The sequence below is a fragment of the Amblyomma americanum genome, chromosome 7 (assembly GCF_052857255.1).
Source record: "Amblyomma americanum isolate KBUSLIRL-KWMA chromosome 7, ASM5285725v1, whole genome shotgun sequence".
Lineage (NCBI taxonomy): Eukaryota > Metazoa > Arthropoda > Arachnida > Ixodida > Ixodidae > Amblyomma > Amblyomma americanum.
The window spans coordinates 24,780,748-24,802,647 of record NC_135503.1 but is presented as its reverse complement, the minus strand read 5'-3'; the positions used below and the strand labels follow the sequence as shown (position 1 = coordinate 24,802,647).

The following is a 21,900-nucleotide window of genomic DNA, read 5'->3' as shown; positions in this document are numbered from 1 at the left end:
GCAGCAAGTTGTAATACGCAGCTTCTGCCTCCGGCAGTACCGAATGCTCTTTTCAGATACTCCAAATTTGCGCTGTGCCGCCAGGTTGCCGTGAGCTTCCGCGCACCCAGTTGCGTTTTTCTTGAAGGCGACGGTGAATTGCCGTCGGGTTCCGCTCATTTTGAAACAAAATGTGAAAAAGCAGCCTTTAACCAAAACAGCTTTGCAACAACGAAAACACAAAATGGCGGCACTGCTGCTGATGGCGATGGTGATGGAGGCTGTTGACTTCAGCCGCCCATCGTTGCAAGACTTCCGTAGTTTTTCTGCCAATGACCGGTATATAAGACGGGGGTCTACTTTTCGCCATGGTTCTTTGAAAAAAAGTTCAACCTATATTCCGGTTTTTACGGTAGTTTTTAAAGCACACATTTCCACTTGTTCACCAAAATGAATAGGATTAAATTCGATTTGTCTGTTAAGAACTTCCTAAATTAGTACTCCTGTCGTATAGCAAAATGGTACCTTTGATATGAAGGCTGTTCAAGGACGCCATTCATTTCCTTCTGTGACATGCAATGAAGCACATCATTCAGCTCCTCTTGACGACAGCACAGTACAGAAGCCGTGTTGAGGTAGAAATGCTCGAACACACAAATCTGGAATGCAACATGAGCGATGTATTTTCAAAGAGAGAGGCAGTAAGGTGCAACTGATTACAATAATTTTTAGAACATTGGATAGTGAAAAACAAATGAACTTTCTCATAGCCCAAGCATGCTACCAGGAAATCAGAAGTGCCATCTATACTCCTGCAGTGGCAGAACCTTCTGGAATAAAATATCGATATTACCCTGAATACACTAGTTGTTTGCAAGAAAACAAATGTCCTCTGGCCGCGTATTAAGCTTTTTTTTAGCACTTTGTATTTCATTGAAAATCTGATGAATCCTTGTTAGATAAAAATCTCCCACTATGTAATGCCCACAAGAATTTTTAGTGCATCTGAAATAAAAGTAAAAAATTAAAACAGTGCCACCTGGTCACGGACAACAAATCTACCTAAAATTTCACCCGTTAATTTCAGGCTGTTTGCTCGAGTGCAAGAAAACTGGTCCCTCATAGTGCTGAGCACTACTCTCTCCTAGACGACGTGTTTGGTATAGTAAAACTAGCGTAAAGTATTCTCATAAACCCCATTTCACGTTCATTATCTCACATCATGATGCAAATTTCAAAATTCTAAGAACTGGGCTTGCCGTCGATGTCGACACCATTCAATTTCACGATATAATCTGGTGCTCTAAAACAAAAAATTTTTAAGCTGATTCATTAAGTTTAGCTTATAAATTACTTTCTGATTGCACTCTACCTCGGTCCTACAGTAGGAACCCTCTATAGTAAAGTAGCTCGGACCAGCAAAAATCTTTACTATATCAGAGTTTTTACTATATCAATTGTTGGTCACAGCGCGGCTCTGACTATCTCTCTGGCTCTTTACTAAGCCCGAAGTGTTGCTTTATAAAAGAAACACTTAAAAATACCTTACATCTTGCTCTTATTGTACTTAGTGACACGGGCAGGGACACTTAATTTTTTTGTTCTTTTTATGATCCCACAATAATTTTTCTTCCTTTATGGACAATTATTTATTTTCAGTTCTCGCATGTTATCACGTTTTCTACTTGGTTTATGCATTGTGAAAGTACTGCATTTGCATGAATACAACGCGGCTACAAATATAATGCCAGTTTGATGCCATGTGAAAACCAAAGCTTTGCATGAACAAGGCATTGTCTTCCGTGGCCTCAGTGTCATTTAAGAGGTAGCAGTCAAGAAACGCGCGCGACACAATGAACCGCAGTAAAACCGCCTACGGAGCGCCGCCACGCCTCCGCTTCTTACCGCCGCTTCCGCGTGCTTCGTGCTACCGTGCTACGAACGCACGCCCTTTTCTTCCCTTTTCCAGTCCTCACTGCACTTTTACCGGCTTTCCTTTCTTAGCGACCCGCGCCGCCTTCTTTCTACTTTCATAGCCAGCTTTACCTTTTCCGTGCGCTCCGCGCGCTTTGCTTCAGGGCCTTAAGGACTTCAAAAAGTTGGCTTCTCCTCACGGCTTTTGAGTTTAGTGGTGAAGCCACCTCAAAAAGCGCCGTTTTTTTTTTTGTATTTGGTGCCTATAGGCCTCACGATCCTAGACTTCGCGCGTGCCGCGATGTCACCATTTCGCGGGAAGTGCGCCACAGCCAGACGCTCTTAACTATAGCCGATTCTTCGAAAAAAAATCTTTACAATAACTGAAAAAAATGTAGTCATCTATGAAAGACTAAATGGGACTGCAGCTTCACTTGACTATATCCGAGTTTTTACTATAACCGAGTTTATTATAGCGGGGTTCTACTGTAATGTCCTCTTTGCAGTAAAATCTATACCTGCAAGGACTCATGGTCGCACCTTTCACACCTTTTAAAAGGAGTTACAAAAACCATGCCTTGTAATGTGTATACATCAGAAAATACAGCTAAGTGAGGAAGCTGTTCACAGCCACAACATTCTTCATAATAGCAAAGTATTTTCCTCCACTGAGATATCAGGAAAAACGTGCATGGAAGCAGCTCCTGAATACTGTGGTACTTTTCCCCCTCACTGGACGCCTGTCACACGGAATCAACCTAGCAGTCAAAAATTCGACTCCTGGCTTGAGTGCAGCTTTTTTTTTTCCCTGGATAGCGTTTTAATCTGTGCTACGCTAACAGCTAAATATCGTAAATAATGCAAAGTTCCCCACATACAGCTTATCACCATAAAACTATCAAACAGGACACATCACAGGAATTAAAGATGTCAGGAAACAAGGGCAAGGTGGGCTAAATCTCCTGCCAATGAACTTAAAATTTAACTTTTGTTAAAAAATTCCTTTTATTTGAATAATTAAAAATAATTTTAATTTGTTTTAACTGAGCACATACTGATGACAATTACTTTTGACTGTCACGAGTCTAGGTTTTTGCTGTGGTTTTAAGTTCCAATACCTTTTACAGCAGCCAACATTACAGCTGGAATATGTATTTGATTCAGGCTACGATGCCTCATTGCCAAGCATGAGCTGAAGTAACTTGATGAAATTTAGCCGGAGCAATTGTCACAGAACTTAACAAAGCAGACCCAGAAGAAGACCCAAGCTTCATCAAAACAGGTAAAAGAACTGCACTGCTTACACCAGAATGCCAGAGACCTCTTCACTACTACAGCCTTTTAAACAAAGCATTTTGGGGGGGAAGTGGGAGAAGAAGATCAGACAGGTTCTTTCAAAAGTCCTGGTGCAGGAATGACAGAACTTGCCTTCAGCATCTGAAGCAGGTTTGTTAGAGAGAAGTCGTGAAACAGTACAACGTCAACGATGAACTGGAACACATTGTGGCCAAGCTTGAAGGAAATGGATGGCTCTAGAAGTACCTGTAAGATATTTTGCAGACATTTGTTAGGCCCACGTCAGAGCATAACATCCTCCTGCCACACAAGCACTTGCCCTGAGGCTTCGGAATATCAGAGGAGTGATAGCATCACAATTACCATTAAAGAGCCAGCCCATGCAATCTAAGCTAGAACAGACATGGAACATAATACTACGTGGCGTGAATATAGCTGGAGCTTGCATTTGAAAGCCTCTGCAACAAGCTGCTCAGAACCATCTCAAGCTATGTATGTGAAATTAATGCAGAAAAACATTTTTAAGATGGATATCTTACTCTTTACGATACCCATGGTATGGCTTCCCTGAGTTCAAAGGAATCATATTCTTAGCGGTAAGAAACAGACACAACACAAAGCTACACACACACAGGACACCCGCTAGACTTCAACTGTCTTTACTGGACACTTGTACGACATAAATATGTATCACTGAGCACACACAGGTGCCTCGTCATCCGCATCAGGTCTAACTACGCCCTCCCCTCTCCTGCAAGGCATACGGTTGCGCAGATAAACAATCTCTTTTTCTGCCAACGCCAGGGAGGGAGTGCTTACACACATGTCGCCCGCTTCTTGAATACGAAAGGCTTCGATAATTTCCCTTTCTTCTTTGTCGGCTCCCACATGCATCACAGACATAGCGTCATATACTGGGATACAGCCTTTACAACTTCTGCAATGCTTCACCAATTCAGCTCCACCGGCCTGTGACGAAACATCCGTTCTATGCTCTCTAATCCTGTCGTTGACACACCTTCCGGTCTGGCCTATATATACCTTGCCACAGGCAAGTGGAATAGTGTACACCACTCCCGTTCGGCAGGTTACAAACTTCAATTGGTGCTTTTTGCTGCAAAATTAGAGCACTGAAAGACATTCTTCAATTTTCTTCTAATAGAAACTTCAGAGCACAGCAATGTTGATATAACCTCAGACAAATTTATCTGTTTTCACCAAATCAGAAAAATAAAATTTATTAGAGGTAGCATAAGAACCAACAAGATATGATAAAAATCTGAAAACGCAAAAACATTATCAGAGCTTTCTGGGACTTGAGTTATTGCATGTTTTTTGAAATTTTCTCTCTCTCTGGATGCCAAACATGACATATTCTGATTACCTGGTATTTTGTGAGCATTTGTGTTCAGCTACCTCTCCCTGGATGCAATCTCGCATGAGAAAGCCAACAGTTTAAAACAACTAAAAGCACTGCATGAACCAAGCAGGTTCAGTATTGTTTGGGGACATCAAACCAACTGAAATTCTTAAATTACAATGCATTTGCTTGAAATGGAAAATTTTGTTACCGTGAGCACACTACTATAGAGACTGTCTAATTATATTTATGCTCTGTGGTAATTGTTCTGTCTGAAATACAAGAAACAATTATGGATTCTTCCATGTAGACAGGAAGACTAGAATAAAAAGCTATAATTGTTGGGTAGGAGAAAGTCAACTTATTACTACTTCAAACGGCTGCAAGCAGCTAAAGAAAAAAGGCAGGAATGGTGGTACTACCAATTCAACTGCTTTACTACCTTTTCGAAAACTTGGCTTAAGTATTCAGTCACAGGCATGGAAAAAAATGTCTCGATGGCCAGGCATGATGACGCGCTTTGAGGAATCATGTTGTGTATTGCCATCACGGTTGTTGAAACACCAAAGATGAAAACAATGGGCAACTTCTCCAGATAGTTGCTAGAATGGCACGGAGATGAAAAATAAAACAAGCAGAACAAAAAAGGCAAAGTTAAACACCAATAACTGTAAATGTGAATCAATACATTTTTCTCGTAATGCAATATTAAACACCTCAGACTGTAAAAGTGAATCAATACATGTTTCTCGCAATCATTACCGTGCCACATCCTTTTCTAGGTAAATCTATTTTTGAGTATGTGAGATCTTATAAAAATTTCTCAGTGTTCTTATCTATAGAACCTAAACCGTCCTGGAGACATCCCGTTCATTGCATTTCGGCAAAAGCTAGCCGTCGTCAGGATACCTTCATCGAACTTTTACTTGGCACCAAACGCTTAAAAAGTTATTGTATACAACTTATATCCATCCATAACTTGAACATACATCATCAGCACTGGGCCCCCTCATAGCATTCCATTAACAAACCAACTGGACATAATGTAGAATAATTCCATGGCCTTCGTTTGACCCCGTAACGGACACTTTGTTTTTTTCAAAAATTGCGCCAAAATGGTGATTTAGAGCTTGTGCCGCCACTTGTCTGCAAACCAATAAAATGCTTTGAACGAGCTCTACTTGCCTTAAATCGGGCACAGAAGTGCCAGGAAACATATGAGAAGCTGGGTTTCTCATGAGCCAGAAATAACGGTTGGCTTCTGATGAGCCTGGCTTGACCAAGTCCGCTGGGGACTTTACCAACTATAACTGTATACAGTGTAGCTATGATGAAGTTGGCTCTTACACAAGTGAGTACTTACCCTAAAATAGCTTGCACCTGTTTGCTTTATTAAATTCACTACTTCAAAAATTACCAATGTGAACTCTGGGTTAAACCAGCACTGTTCATATCATATAGAACTGGCCAAAGACTAAAAGGTGCTGTACATCAATGCAAAACTGTGACACAATCCCATTTATTTCTTCCTAGAACATACTTTCAATGGAAATGTCTACCAGAAGCAACTACTATTATCACTGATAAACACCATGTTCCAAAGAGTTCCTTACTAGTAATTTGCTTATGTGCAACTGATTGTTCTATTTTGTTGCAATCTTTTGCTCAAGGAACTTTTGCAGTGTTGACATACTCTTCCAATTCTCTTAAGTACCGAGTTGACTGTCACTCTTTAACATGCACTGAAATCACACAGTAAAATGGGACTCTAGAATTTCGAAATCTCCACTGAATTTTGGTGGAGGTTGAGCCCACTTTGCCCAAAGGTGCTGTTGCACCTGGAAAAAATAATAGAGTATTCCCGCAAGAAACATCACCTGCAAATCAAAATAAAGTCCTCCAATGCCGACACCTTGAACCCTTCCAGGTCTTCCAGTATGAGAACAAGGGGATCTTCTTCACGAATTCCGCAAGAGCTCTTTTGTCGCTTGGACGGTGATCTTAGAGTCTAATGAAAGATTAAGCAAGGATTTCTTTTAGAACTATGTTTCAAGCCACTGAATAGCAAAACCTATTTGTTGCTTACCTTGGCTAGGGCTGATTCCCGCCATCCTGCTAACATGGACAGTGTGCATGCACTCTTCTTGATTTCGGAGTCTTCAGATCCAGGCCCCTAAGCCAATTAGACAATTTATGAGTAGTGGTGGAAACATCCATGCAGAGCTCAACGATTACAAAAAACAAGGCAGGTTTAATTTCCAGTTTCTGCTGGCAATCTTTAGCCCCATGGGAAAGGGGAGGAGCTGGAGGAAAACCTACAAGCTTTTCTTGTGAGAGATATCAGCTGCCAGTCATATCTTGTCAATGTCTCCTAAATGCACTCCAACGGAACCCTATTCTGCTGCTAGTTTCTCTTTCATGATCCGGATCTGCTATGACCAATTGGTTCATTCGCTCACTGGTTCCAATATCGCTCTCACTGGAATAAATTGGTCATTTTCCTAGTTACTGAGCATTACCAGAATCTCTTATACATTAATTCTTAAGACTGTGAACGTACTTTACCTCGTAAGCTTCTAAATCACTGGCTGCAGCAAACCTCCTGGGTTGTTTTATAGGATGCCCCAAGTAAACTGAACCTTGCTAAGACATTCCTCACGGCATCATAAAAAGGAACTTGTAATTTCACTGTTATTCTCCTCTGCCTATGCTCTCTTGCCTTATGCAGCTATGCCACAAAAGTTGCACCATCCTCGTCATCAGCCCGACTACATCCACTGCGGAACAAAGGACTCTCCCACATCCTTCCACATAAGCCTGTCATGTGCCAGCTGCAGCCACCTTATCCCCACAAACTTCCTAATCTCATCCACCCACCTGACTTCCTGCCACTCCCTGCTACGCTTGCCTTCTACTAGAATCTGTTGCGTTACCCTAAGTGACCATCAGTTACTTTGCCTTCGTATTGAGGGCCCTGCCCGTTTCTTCCAGATTTCGACTAGAATACCCTTTACTCGCGTTTGTTCCCTGATTCACTCTGCTTTCTTCCTGTGTCGTTAAGTCACACCTATCAATTTTCTTTCCACAGCTCGCTGAGCTGTCCTGAATTTAATTTCAAGCCTTTTTGTTAGTCTCCAAGTTTCTGCCTCATAGGTGAGTACTGGCAAGATACAACTGATACATACTTTCTCCTTGAGGGATACTGGTAAGGTACTATTCATGAACTGAGAGTCCCTGTCAAATTTCCCACTCTTATTCTCCTAGCTATTTCACTCTCGTGGTCCGGGCCAGTACTTACTACCTTCCCTACGTAGATGTATTATCTGACAAATTGTAATGCTTTGCTGCCTATCATTAACTGATGTGCCCTTCAAAGACTGCTGAACATTACTTGAAGTTTCTTCCCATCAATTTTTAGACCCACTGTCCTACTTTGCCTGTCTAGGTTCTCAATCATGCTTTGCAATTTGTTCAACGAGTTACTTAGCAAGGCAATGTCATCACCAAATTGAATATTGCTAAGGTATTTTTCATAAAGTTTCATCCCCAGCTCTTCCCTATCCAGTTCTCTGAATACCTCCTGTAAATATAAGGTGAACAGTAATGGACAGACTGCGTCTCCCTGCAAAGGAACCCCTCCTGATTGGGATTTTATCGCTTTCCCTATGGAGGACTGTGGTGGCTGTGTAGCTACTATAGCCAGACATTTTTTGGTACCTTTACATGTGGCATCTCACTAAAACGGTATATCAATATTAAAAATAGCATATCACTAAATAAAATTCCTTCAGCAAATGATGAGAGTAAAGGCTGTCCAGTTCCCAGCCAAAATAACAGACACCGTAGATTACACAGTGGTGTTTCTCAATTAAAGCTTAAAGCAATGATCAAATAACCTACAAAATTCAAGTCGACTAGATAAATTGGTTTGACCTAAAGAACATTAACAGAAATAAATTCAGCTTGAGATTCTTTCAAATGAATTTATTCAGACTAGATTCAACAAACTCTGCCGTGACGCTTGACAAAAGTCCATTTAGCTAACTTTGAGCATTTGAGTGATTTTTGTTTAACTGGAGATCCACTGTAACAAGCTCTTGCCAATGCATTAATCACACTGTTTCTAACAGAGAATCCCTGTTACCTGCACAATGTCCATGACAGCCTTCTGCATCATAGTAGCAATGGAGCCACAGTCCTTTGCATTAAGCCTCGCTACCATCTGTGTGACAGATGAACGCAGCTTTGACACCAAAAGGTTGAAGATGGCAGTGTGGTCCGACATGTTGACACCTGAACGCAAAAAAAAAGTTGTCATGCCTATGCAGTCAAATCACAAGCATGAATAATTGGCTTTCACAAACTAAAATTGAGCCAGGCGTGTCAAAATTATTCATCCCACAAGCCATTCAACATTCACATGGTACGCCACAATGAAATGTCCTCGTGCATTCAGTAGAAGAGTATAAACAATGGTGAATATCTCTAGCTCTTTTGTCTGTCTACGATTGAGTTGTGAACATTTTTTTCTTGAGCTGCTAGGTATCCCAATTTAAGTACAGGCCATCATCATTAGCCAAGCGGAGTCCACTCCAAAACAAAGCCCTCTCTCAATGACCCATATTTCACCCCATCATTGCTGGCCCCAGCCACACCACTCCAGCAAATTTCACGAGTTCACCTCTCTCAGTCTGGATCTCTGCATCCCCCAGCTGCATTTTGCTACATCAGCTTCAAATCACACTTGTTCTCTAACCTTCTTTTTCACTCTTGATGGTACAGCCACCGTAACACCTGTCGTTTTCTTTCCCAACTATTGTCCTATTGTACTTAGCCTCACTGTTAACCTTCTACAATGATAGCTGTATCAAGATACTTTTTGGAAAAAGAAAGGCATCAGCATCAGTGTCATAGCAAATTACCATCAACACTGCACCCCCCCCCCCCCCCCAAACACCCCACCAACACCATTTATTTTACACTCAAGGGCCCCTACTAAGACATTATGAAAGGGGGGGAGAACATGATAAATGAAGAAAAGACATAGTGGAATGTATGAATAGTGGAAAGAAATTAATACATTAAAAATAAAATTCAATACAAACAAATCAATACTATCTTGTACAATACAGTCGTAACTGAAAACTCACCCCCGCTGCCAAATAACTGACAAATATCTGCAAGACAACATTTCAAAGGTAGTTCTGGCTAGGCATGGCACGTGAGGTTCAACATTTCAAAGCTGCATATTAGCCATGGGATTTGAGACGACCACAGGACAAGGCTCCAGACTAATTCCAACCCCATGGGGTTTGTTAGCTTGCACTGACATTGAACAACAAACCTTTTTTTTCCTTTTGCCTCCATCAAAATGCAGCTGCCACATCCAGAGTTCGATCCCATAGCTTAGGGCTCAGAAGCCGAACACCACAGCCACTGAGGAAATGCAATGGGGGCCACGGTAAGCCTAAGATATTAGGGACACATGCCAAGTGCTGTATCGGCGTGTTGTTTTTCATGTGTCTTAGCACTCTTCGAATAGAGAGCTATATCCTGCATGCAGACAATCTTGTAATTTTTTCTTTAATGCGAAAGCGCAAAGGCCCTGTAATGCGCAAAAGCCAGTTTCGGCATTGCAGTTGGCGTGACGGAAAATTTAGGACTAGTAGATTATAAAAGGCTGTTATAGATGGCGCAAGCCACACATGCAGCCCATCGGAAACCCCCTGACCCTCGAGTCTTCAGGTGTAAGTCAGACATGCTACCGCTAGACCATGCAGACTGGTTCGTACAGCTTGGTTAAAGTGGGGCTTTATATGTACGTCGTGTGGTCTTTCACACAATGATTCGGATTGTGAAAGAGGAAACAGTGTCCATGTTTGCGTGGCCAAGAGGAACCGCTTTCGTGGCATACCCATAAAGTCGAAGCTGAAGTGTCCCCCGAATTTTCAGCAAAAATTGAGCTCTGCGGACTACACGATATTATGGTACTTTCCTTTCCGGAAGAGTGAGTAAGCTTCCATTAATAATTCTTTTAATGCGACTGCATTAGAACCCCCCATCGAGAAAAACTGTCCAGCGTTCTCTGAAGCCTCCACCTGCCATGGTCGGTAGGTGGAAAACTGGAGGGAAGGAGAGGAGGAAGAGTAGGGAAGGTAGCTGCCACGGGTAAAACCCCGAGTGTGGCTACAGTGGAGGAAAAAGGTTCTGACGCAAGCAGAGCATCCTGAGGGTGGTTGCTATGGGATCAACCTAGCGAGCAAGCGGCTACTGTCGAAGGTGGAGGGTGAAGAGAAAAGTGAGCAGAGGAGAGGGGCGAAAATAACAGGACGATGCACATGGGCAAAATGCTACTCTTCCGTTGAAGTGGTTGTGTGTGAGCAACCTCCAGAGCCGAGCGTCAATGGATACTGAAGATCAGACATAAGACGAGAGAGTCAAATGTAAAGAAGTAAAAAGAGTGCAGAGTAAACGTGGAGGTAAGGAAATGTGTGATGTGACATGTCAAGCAATGGGGAAGGAAAGTCTAATGCTAAGCATTTCCTTCGGATCAGCACATCTCAGCACATCGATTGCCTTTCATTTTTTAGGCAGCTAAAAGCATTGTATCCAAATATTTTTCTCCCTTTAATTTCTCATTCATTATTTGGGTCTGATAAGATTACTCAGCCGAAACAAATGTACTGTCATGTAGTGGTGGGTTGTCCACACACCTGTCTAGACCACTCAAACAGTGCGCTATGTTGCCTATTTATGACAGTCACTAGGAATATGCTCCATTGGAATGTGCATGCACAACAAGGTTTTGTTTCAAGCCCTAGGACTTATGCACATTATTCTAAAATTGCCTGTTTACCCGTGGTAAGGAAAGTGTTAAGTTGTTCCAGCTTCAATTTTAGCTGCCAACAATGGCTATAACTGAGCAGTACTTGTTGCTGGGCTTGCTGGTTCATACCAGAGGAAAAACTACCTAAGTGCACAAACCAAGAAACTGACCTCCTTGTCTCACTTTGTCCCTGTCTTTGTTTGTGCACTCAATTTAGTGCGAAATCACTATGTCACGAGGTCTACCCGGTTCACCAAGTTTGTGTGAAGCTTGACCTTGAAGGTAACCTTGGTAAAACCAAGCATAGCAACAGCCCACGCAGAAATAAAATAAATATTGCCGCGACTGGGCTCCGAACTCGTGGCAGCGTTAACAGATCAGCTTCTTTGGCCACTACACGAGGGCACAATGCTATCACCGCAGCTGATCATGCCTTATGTTAAACTGCAACACACTCTCACACTGTGCATTGTATGTCATATCGTCTTCATCAACTTCCATCCGCAGCATGAACAGATCAGATCAGCTTAACCTCGATCAGAGCGTAACCGAAGTCTAATACCATCGCTGAATGTGCCGGCGACAATGGAAAAGAAAACCATGAGGCAACTAGGCTAAACACATGCTTTCGCATGTCTATTCAGTTTAGCTAATTTAAAACCCTAACAATTTTTTTCTCCAATGGTGATAACATCCAAGCTAACTTCACATTATATGAGGCACAAAAAAATTGAAACATTATAGCTGCTTGTTCACTCAACGTCATTCCGATTGGCAAATTAAAATAATGAAGCAGCAACACAATTGAGAGAATTTTTATAACATCATAGCAGGGCATCTGAGGTTCTAATTTACATGAATGCTGCATGTCAACTAATAGACTCAGCAGCCACAGTTTTAATGCCTTGACACACAAAGCAGACTGAGTGCGAATGATGAGGTCAGTGACAAATGTCAGCTCAGCAACTCGGCCTACCACTCAGTCGCTTGCGAGACACCAGAGCCATGTTAACACACCAATGCTCCGCTTATGTCGGCTATTCGCAGTTCAGAATGTTCATGCCTAAGTTCTAAACTCTAAATAAAGAGTGCACATATCTGCTTTTTGACTCAGGACAGAAACCACATCTTTCTTTTCTTTCCAAATGCAGGGTGCAGCAAAGGTTATGAGAGTAGAGAAGTGATACATACCCATCATGAGGGCAGCAACAGGTATGTCTAGTCTCTGTGATGCCTCAGTCAATGCCGGATTGCGTGACTGGACAAACGATATTACGTTGTTGAGAACATCTGTGTGTGCCTCTGCTTGGCATTTCTGCAAAAAATCCAGCATACGTTCTGAAAGGTGCACTGAGCCAAACAAGGAGGCCAAGATATGTAAGAATGCATCCCATAGCTGCTGTAATTGCATAAATTACTATACAACCAAGATTTCAATATTGAATAGTAGTCCTCCTGTTACTGCCGTGGCTCATACACGGGAACGGGGTGCTGCGCAAGTAGCAATACATGGGTAATCAAAGAGCTGAATTCCAGTAAGCAGGAGTTTCAATAAGTACAAGTTGCAGCTTTATCTTTGCACAGATGTTGGTAGAGGAGGTGGTGCGGCTACCACAGTGAGAGTAACTTCTTTACACAGAGGTAAAGCGAAAAGTCAGGGAGCTTCTGCCATCAAAGGTCTGTAGCTAGAATATGTCAGTAGCACCGGCTCCTGTGGGCTATGCTAAAATTTGAACTGACAATTTGACGAACCTCGTCAACTCTCCTCGACCGTAAGCAAAACTCGTTACGCCATCCTACGCCGTCTTTCATGATTCTGAGAAGCATAGCGTCATATTATTGCTACAAGCACTGCAAAATAACCGCTGGATTTGCATGTTTAGAGCAAACCTGTAAGCTCCCACTAAAAATCTGGACCATAAAGACAAAATCGGTCGCTGCTCTTACCAAGATCTCATTCTCCAAGTACTCCCACGTTTCCTGAAATGTTGTGTACCTCCGACCGATTTCGTGTTCCGTAGATCTGACCTGCTTGCTCTGTTTTGCTTTTTTGGGCAGGGAAACGAAACATGCCTGCAAGCAAGAGATAATTGAGGGATGAGGTACGGGTCAGGTTATTATCTTTATATAAGGCTGCCCAATATGAAGACAGCATTTAATCCTCGAAGGCTCCCAAACTCTCACCCTGAACTAGACAGCAGTGGAGGCAAGAGGATGGCAAAGTAAAGAAACGTGAATTTCCGGAAAGAGATAGCAAAAAATTGACCACGAAATGCAGTAATAAAGTGAACTTGGCTGAACCCACAGGTTCTGATTTGCGGCTTACTTGAGATATGCTCTTCAGGTCCTCCATGCTAAATTAACTTCGTAAGCTTGCAGACTGAGTAGTCCCACCGCCGCACACTGCTTCCGAAACATGCGGGCTCCAACAATCGGCTCGGCTCGGCCAGGCTATTGGCTGCAGCTAAAATTCTGATAGCCAACGGCAGCTAGTGGGACTTTTCATGGCGCCTCGCTTAAAACGTGTTCTGGTAAGTCATGTTCTGACTCGCAATGGAAAGCCTGAGATTAAATCATCTGGAGTTCTTTGGGGTGTGCTGCCATTACTTACATCGTAACACACAAGCGTTTTTGCATTTAGACGGAAGCAAGCATGCAGGCGGGAAACTCGGCACTGGAAGCCGAACGTATGTGCTCACGTAAATTTTCAGGATTCACAAAAAGGCTCACCTCCACAGCAGCATGGAGTCTGCATGTGCTGTGTGGCTTGTGCAGTGCACATCTCATTTTTAGGCTTCCCGTTCAAGCCACGATAGCCACCATGGTTACGATAAAACATACGGCTAATGTCTTCATTGTCCCGGAAAATCCGGAAACAATTGTCAGAATGTGTGCATTGTATTATAACGACGTCAGCTAAGAAAAATGAGAAAATAGATGAACAGTGCCACAACCATCTAAATGATGCGAACCGTCCGTAGAAGACTGACGCTACAGAATTGAAATTACGATTATAATTAAACCAGGGAGAAGTAAACAAAACATTTATGATAAGTTTATGAACAAAACATCTGCAATGGTATCTCTGTACAATCGGGACAACTTTGAATTTGTCAGTGCAGGGGTAGGAGTTATAGCTAAATGGAGAGGGACAGAGGCTCGTTTTTTTTTCCCAGTTTTTGTTATGAAGAGCGCATTAACGTGACGAGCATTTGATAGCGGCCGAGGAAGAAAAACTCGATGCTGTGTTCTGGATGCAGAGAGGACTGTAATTGGTACATTAATTTGTAGCTGTGCTACTGGTAGTCATTAAAAAAGGGTCAGAGACAGAAAAAGAAACCAGACGCAGTGCGTGTGCTGAGCAGTAGCAAGACGCACTGAAGACCAAAGGGAAACACTGTAATACATTTTTATTTCTTCCCTGCTTCTATGTACACAGCCGCTCACCCTCGCAAATACAGTAGTTCCAATTCAGCAAAAAAAAAAAATATGACGCGCATCTAGCGCTGAAATACTTCCGCCTTTGAGCGGTCAGCGTGTTCCGGCGTGGTCTAGTGGCTAGGATACCTGGCTCTCACCCAGGAGGGCCGGGTTCGATTCCCGGCGTCGGAATATAGTGTGGTCTCATGGTGTAACGGTTAGCACTCTGGACTCTGAATCCAGCGATCCGAGTTCAAATCTCGGTGAGACCTCAATTTTTTTTCTTTCCATTTAAAAAAAAAAAACGAAATATGCATGTCAATGAATATAGAAATTCGATTAGATGGAGTGAAAACCAGCGGACCCTATGTCTTCTCTTTTTCGCCTTGTTAAAGTCTACACAACAGGAAAAAAAGAAAACCTTATCAAAGAACACTTCGGACATTTTCTCCCTTATTATTCTCCCATCGCCTTCCATTTTCTAGTAAGGCAGAAACTAGGGCTAGTTGGATATTGTTTGAACTCATATTTTCTAGCGCTAGAAAATATGAGTTCCTTCCATTTTCGTTCGCTGGTCTTTCTCCTGGCCACTTGTCTGCGACCTTCGGCGGACATCATTCACGCGACGGATCCCGGCGGGCTCCGTAAAACGACTCCCCAATTATACCTTCAAACCAAGGGGTTCGTGTTCAAGCAGTACGCGACAGCACCCTGTCCTAAACTATACAGAACAATTTGACGTTACCTAAATGATGCGGCATATTAAATAAGGGTTGTATTTTTCGTTTTCTCGTTTTTGCAAATTTGGCTTTTTTTTCGGAGTTTATTACGGAATGCAGTTTTCGTCTCATTTTTTTTTTGGCGATATGATGTAGCATTCCTGTGCGGTCAAAATTCAGAGTATATTTTGGAAATTTTGCCAGCCCCATGCAGCTCCTACCAGTAATTAATGCGCATATATTATGGTCGTAATTACAGCCGTGCTTGATCAAGGAAGTGATGTGATGTAAGAAAACAGTGGAACTTCACCTCCTTTATGTGGGAGTTTTTGGAATCTTTGGGCTCGTCTTAATTATCTGGGGACATACTCAAGTCTGTGGATTCATTTGGAAGAGCAGTGGCTATGTGGGGCATCTTATTTTAAGTTGCCATGCTACAGTTGGCCTGTTGCTCTGGGTTGAGTATAAAGGGCGGGGCATCACGTAGTCTGCGTGCTGACAGCAGGGAATGAAATTGCTGCTGAATCGTTGCGTCAGACAGAAAGCGACTTTTTTGTGTGTGTGTCGCTTATGCGTGGTAGTTTATGGAGGCTAGCCGACGACGTCTGGCGAGGGGAGTGGTCTCCCGGCGCACTGGCAGCATGGAAATGCCTGAAAACTCACAACTGCGACATTTAATACAATGGCGACACCGTTTCACCACATACGCGCAGCATGCTCTCCCGATTCAGACGTACCAAAACTAAAATTGCCGATTACAAAATTTATTTACATTCATGTACAACTGCGGTACAACTTCTCGATCAGGGAGCAGTCTGGCGACACGGCACCCGTGATCGTTCTTTTCCGGTTGTCTCCATCGCGTGTATTCAAAAATTTGGAGGACGCTTAAGCTTCGTCTTTAAGAATGAGACGCGACAGAGAGTTGCATGCAAAATGCATGCATGCGTGTTGCAAAAATGAAACGAAAACTTGTTTTAAGGAAAGGAAATGACGCATGTCAGTGGGAACATCAATTCCCACTGAGCACAAAGATCTCGGAATCGGCGGAGGGATTGTCATGCGACCTGCAGACTCTCTGCCTCAAGGGAATGACTGCGTCTTGTGCTTTGACAGATTTTTCACGTCCGTGCCGCTAATTGAGCTTCTTGAGATGGGAATGTTCGATCACGGCACAGTGATGACTGAGTCAAGACAGCTCTCAAATCCGATAAAGAGCTGCTTGCTGAAGGACGCGGATCGAGTCATGAGAAGGTGAGCGCTGACGGAAAATTGGTGGTGGTGAAATGGATGGATACGCGGTCAGTTACGCTGCTGTCTTCATGTTGTGAAGCTGAGTCAGTTGACTCTACAAGGCGCTACGAGAAGAAACAGAAAAAAATACGTTGAAGTCGAAAGGCCTGCAGTCCAGAGGCCAGAGTCCCTCCTTTATCCCTTCTCTTATGGCGCGGTTCAGGTGCCCGCCGATACGTGAGACAGATACTGCGCCATTTCCTTTCCCCAAAAACTAATTTAACCTTACGGCCGCGGTCCGCGGTGCCAGTCTCCACGGCAGGCGTCGCATGGATCACACCTACCGTTCCGCTGAACGTATCAAAGTGCACCCGCGTTTTATGAAAATTTGGTTTTGGGGAAAAGGAAATGGCGCAGTATCCGTCTCACTGTATCGGCGGACGCCTGAACCGCGCCGTAAGGGAAGGGATAAAGGAGAGGCGGAGAGAAGAAAGGAAGAAAGAGGTGCCGTAGTGGAGGGCTCCGGAATAATTTCGACCACCTGGGGATCTTTAACGTGCACTGACAGCGCACGGGCGCCATAGCGTTTCGCCTCCAACGAAACGCAGCCGCCGCGGCGGGCCCTGCATAGAAAGTACCTCAATAATCCTGGAGCAGTATACACCGATGCAGCCGATTATAATCTCAACCAAGAGGCTTCTGCCATCTGCGCATCCAAACTCATGCGTCCGAAGGCGAAGAGAGCAGCAGAGACGCCCGAACAGAGAGCTGTATGGCAATGTTTGATATGGATGCACACAAGGAGAGTCCAGCCGCTGCTAAACGGAGGTATACACAAGAGAACATTAACTCTTCCGATCCTGAGATTGTCGCCTGGCAGTTGGTGGTGGTGGTAGTGTTTTTTTATTAAAATAATAGTAAAAAAGAAGGAAAATACTTTTTCTAGCCCCGGCATCTGCCATCAATACTGAAGCACCTGAGCTGGGGCAGCGGAAATAAAGGACAGCAGGCAGAACGGAGAAATGAAATGAAAGAGGTGAGGGGAAAGGAATAGAGGATAGGGGGAGAAGTAATATGTACAAACTATTTACAGAATAAGAAATGTGTCCAGGTTGTGCGCGTGATTAGTTCATTTTAGAGGAATTAAAACACACACGCCCAGCACTGTGTTGGCTACAACTGGAGTTGGGCGTCCAGTTATTAATCGCTCAAGGTAGCACTCGCGGAGCGTTCGGTCACTGCGTGTAACTACCTGGCGGAGAACAGACGGGACGTCAAGCCCGTCTGTTCGAAGAACGCACAGAGGCTCACCAAGGTTCGCTCACGGGTGCGCGCACTGCCCTGCGGCCACAATAGCGTCTTGAGGGAATCTGGTAGTTTGCCCAGCGCCCTATACGCCGCAAGCATATCGCGACGAGCATCGGCGTACGCGACACAGCGAAGGAGAAGGTGCTCTAGTGTTTCCACTGCACCGCATCCGTCACACACATCACTCGTCGCGATTCCGTGACGCTCCCGTCGTTCCCCGGGCCACACGCAGCCAATGCACGCGCGCAGGATCATTGCACGTTGCGACTGCGTAAGTGCGCGACAGCCGGTGATGCTGTCGATGCGCTCACCTCCTGCGATGCGTGGATCGGGGTGCTGCTTTCGGAGCTAGGTGGTCCTGGATGACCGCACGCACGTCCTCCAGCGCAAGGGGCAGATCACTGGAAGGTAGTTGATGTGCGGCGGTCGCGAGGTCGCCAGCTTCTTCGTTGCCGGCGATGCCGCAGTGACCGGGAACCCACTGTGCACGCACTAGTGGGGTACCGCGGCCGTTAGATTGCAGGCGGCTGAGGGCGGCGCGGGAGTCGCACAGCAGAGCACTCCTGGGCGGCGGAGGGCCGAGGGTGAGCAGCAGGTCCAGCCCGAGCCGGATCCCCATCAACTCCGCCGTGGTGGAAGAGCCCAGGAAGGTTGCGTGTTGCTGGCTGTGCAGTCGCATGGCAGGGATGGTTGCCGCGGCTGCAAGGGAGCAGCTGTCGCGGGCCATTGAGCCGTCGGTATACACGAGGAGATGGTCCTGGAGCTTCTCGTGTATGACGGCTCTGGCCAGCTGCTGCACAGCACAGAGGGGTGTGCTCCGCTTTCCCGCAATGCCGACGATCTCTCGCTGTACCTCCGAGGCAGCAGGCCAGGGCGCGCAGGAGCCGTGTGGGAGTGGGCCTTGTGCCAATTGCTCATACTCTAGCAGCGCCGCACCCATTCGTGAGCGCGGGTGCGAGCGCATACGCTGCAGCAGCGAGCCGCCGTCTGGTGCGCGGTGAAGCCGGTCGATGTGATTCAGTGCCCTGCGCGCTGCTTGGAGCTCAAGTGGCCACGCTTCTGCATCGGCCAACGTTGCGGCGCACTGCGAGTTTTTGGGCAGGCCTAGGCACACGCGCAGGACTTGCGGTGCTGGAGCTCAAGTTTCTTCCAGCAAGGCTTGCGCACCATGACGAGCGACAGCGCATAGAGCCCCGCCCCCAAAGCTGCGGCATTGTATAGCCGCAGCGCGGCTTGCTGGGAGATGACCTGGCCTCGAGCGGTGAGCTTGTGCATGGCGGCGGTGATCCTCTTCATCTGCAGACAGGCCTTGGTCGCCGCGGGGCGGAAGGAAAGGCGCCAGTCGATGTCCAGGCCAAGGTACCGCACCGATTTACGTCAAGGAATCGGAGTCCCGTCCAGTGACAGTGGCCCAAGGTGCGCGTGCGAGCGCGAAACGCAGGCCATGGCCACCGATTTGTCCGTGCTCAGCGACAGACCAGGGCCGCGCAAGGTGGCATCGATTGCGGTCAGGGCTCCCTGAAGGCACCCCCGCACGCGGAACGCCTCGCCCGGTGGTCCCTGGCACCACAGAGCTATGTCGTCTGCATATATGGACATGTACACATGGTGTCGGCCACTCGTGGGGAGGGAGGCCGGCACCACCGACATGGCCACATTAAACAGAAATGGTGATAGGACAGAGCCCTGCAGCACACCCATGTCCACCGGGCGAGGCTTGGAGAGCTTACCCCCTACTCGTACGCGCATGGTGCGCCCGCTAAGGAAGCCGTGAACGCATCGCAAAAGGCGCCCGCTCACACCGGCCGCCTCAAGCACCGCGAGAATTGGTGCGCGGTGAATGCTGTCGAAAGCGCCCGACACCTCCAGTAACAGCAGCAGCGTAACCTGCAAGTCCTGGCTGCCAAGTACACTGCGAAAAGGGTCATTCAACGTTACAGCGGCCATTTTAAAAGCGAAGGAGTCTGGTGTACTACGTCGTTAGCCGGGCTATAGAGCCTGGTAGAATGATGCCGATGAAATGCCTGGTCAGCGATAGTGTTTTGGTCTCTCGATTCTAAGAAAGTAATTTTCGGATGGATCCTCAAATAAGTCACGCCATGAATAACAATAATACCACCTGCCGGGCTAGTTGGTTGCGAACCACATGTATCAGCAGCGCGAACACGATCAGGAAAAAGATGCAGATAGGACCGATCGCTGAAATTCCAACTTTATTTGAAAAAACTGAAACCCGCACTTATATACACACCAGCAGGTCAGACGCCCACCAGGGGGAATAATCCAGGTAACGAGACAGTCAGGGCGCGCGAACGTACTGGGAATCACACGTTGTCCAGGGCATCAAAGGATAACAAGAGGAGCATCATTGCTAAAACCACACTATAGACAATGAATTCCGTGACATAAAGCGCAAATGACATGAAAAAACTGGGTTGAGGGCTTGCCAATGACAAATGAAAAAGATGGAAATATTTTTCTATCTAGTGTGGTTTCAGCAATGGTGCTCCTCTTGTTATCTTTTAATGAGAAATCGGACATAGGAACCTACTTTTAAGAAATCTGTTCGCAATGGAAGAATAAGTTAAAATAAAGGTTTCACCCGAAAACGAATAAGCTGCTATACATCACATGCGTACTCCGAAAATGATCTCTTACGGCAACTCGATGGAAACGCAGTTTAAACGCTGCCTGGAGCCAAAAACGAGGATCACCTTGATCTCGCGATCCCGGAAGCCTTTGCACCCCTTAAGTGGAGAAAAGAATAAAAGAGAGACTGACTTTCTTGCCATGTCTGCTGCTGATAGAAATGGTGCGTGTGTCTCTCTCTTCTCTAACCGACACTGCGTCGTGCATGTAGTTATGAGTGAAGTAAATTAAGCTGTCAGGGCCAGCGCGGCGTCCTCGCCCGTTCTTGAAATCCCGCCCTCGAACGGTGTTCTTTTTATTACTTCTCCGTTTTTCTATTTGGCTTTGATTTCATTTTCTCCAGTCTTCTTATGCAAAAAAAGCAGTTTCAGTGAGTCCTTCCAGCGTTCACAGCAGCAATGCGATAGCTTTTTCGATGTGATAGCTCCGGCTGCCGTCTTTTGCAAACACGCGCTGGAAGTTTACGACTATCGCAAGAGGGCTGCTGTGTTTTCCTCCTATTTTTTTTTTAGGCAAACAAATAGGACGTGGCACTTTGCTATCCGCCGCAACGTCCCTTGCAGGCTATTTTAGTATGGATGTCACACATCGTCCACGAATATGTTTTTTCGAATCTCTCCTGCCGGCGCACTGCATAATCCCCGCTGAGTCACTCTGTAAGCCCGTATCCTCTGACTGGTTTGGACGACCCCCGTCCTAACCAGGCATTCACTCCGCATTCAGTGTGTAGTCGGCATGGCTCAACTTTAGGTGAAAAAATATTTTTGACAGGAAATTAACCACAGGTTGACCGCGACTTCATGAAAATCGGCCGACGACATTGGCTGGAGAGCCTCCTTTGGGGGTATTTGCGCTTCGTTCTTGAGTTGTATCCAACTATAGATCGACCGTACCTGATAGTTAGTCCACATCCGGTACATAGAATCGTGTTTGGAATTTCATCCAATACTGAGATACTGAAAAAAAAAAACCGTATAGTCCGCACGTATAGATAGTTTGCAAAGCCCACCATTTTTTTAACGCTTAAACATGTATAGCCCGCGGGCTGTGTAAACGGTACTTGTTGCGCTGACATCGTTCATGATGAGTGTACTGTGCCAGGAATAAATGTTTGCTGTCCATTCTTTCTTCGTGTGGCGCCGTACAGTCATCAAAACCTCTTGTTCTCGCCTCTCTGCAGCTAAAATAGACCCACT

At 45.3% G+C, this 21,900-nt stretch overlaps 1 protein-coding gene and 2 non-coding genes across 3 annotated transcripts in view; 2 read left to right on the top strand and 1 right to left on the bottom strand.

Moving 5' to 3' along the window:
• Positions 1-13,823, bottom strand: part of Orc3 (origin recognition complex subunit 3) — a 30,433-nt gene extending 16,610 nt beyond the window's left edge. The window contains exons 1-9 of the mRNA XM_077631540.1: positions 13,702-13,823; positions 13,323-13,448; positions 12,567-12,690; positions 8,694-8,842; positions 6,636-6,722; positions 6,427-6,557; positions 4,992-5,151; positions 3,322-3,435; positions 505-638 (exon numbers count right to left, since the gene is read on the bottom strand). Coding sequence (XP_077487666.1) covers positions 505-638; positions 3,322-3,435; positions 4,992-5,151; positions 6,427-6,557; positions 6,636-6,722; positions 8,694-8,842; positions 12,567-12,690; positions 13,323-13,448; positions 13,702-13,728 — 1,052 coding nt within the window. The 5' untranslated portion in view covers positions 13,729-13,823. The remainder of the gene's footprint in view (positions 1-504; positions 639-3,321; positions 3,436-4,991; positions 5,152-6,426; positions 6,558-6,635; positions 6,723-8,693; positions 8,843-12,566; positions 12,691-13,322; positions 13,449-13,701) is intronic.
• A 1,092-nt stretch (positions 13,824-14,915) lies between these two features.
• TRNAE-CUC (transfer RNA glutamic acid (anticodon CUC)) lies at positions 14,916-14,987 on the top strand. The gene has a single exon. It is a non-coding gene; the product is annotated as a tRNA-Glu (tRNA).
• Positions 14,988-14,995: 8 nt separating this feature from the next.
• Positions 14,996-15,067, top strand: TRNAQ-CUG (transfer RNA glutamine (anticodon CUG)). The gene has a single exon. It is a non-coding gene; the product is annotated as a tRNA-Gln (tRNA).
• Positions 15,068-21,900: the final 6,833 nt, after the last annotated feature.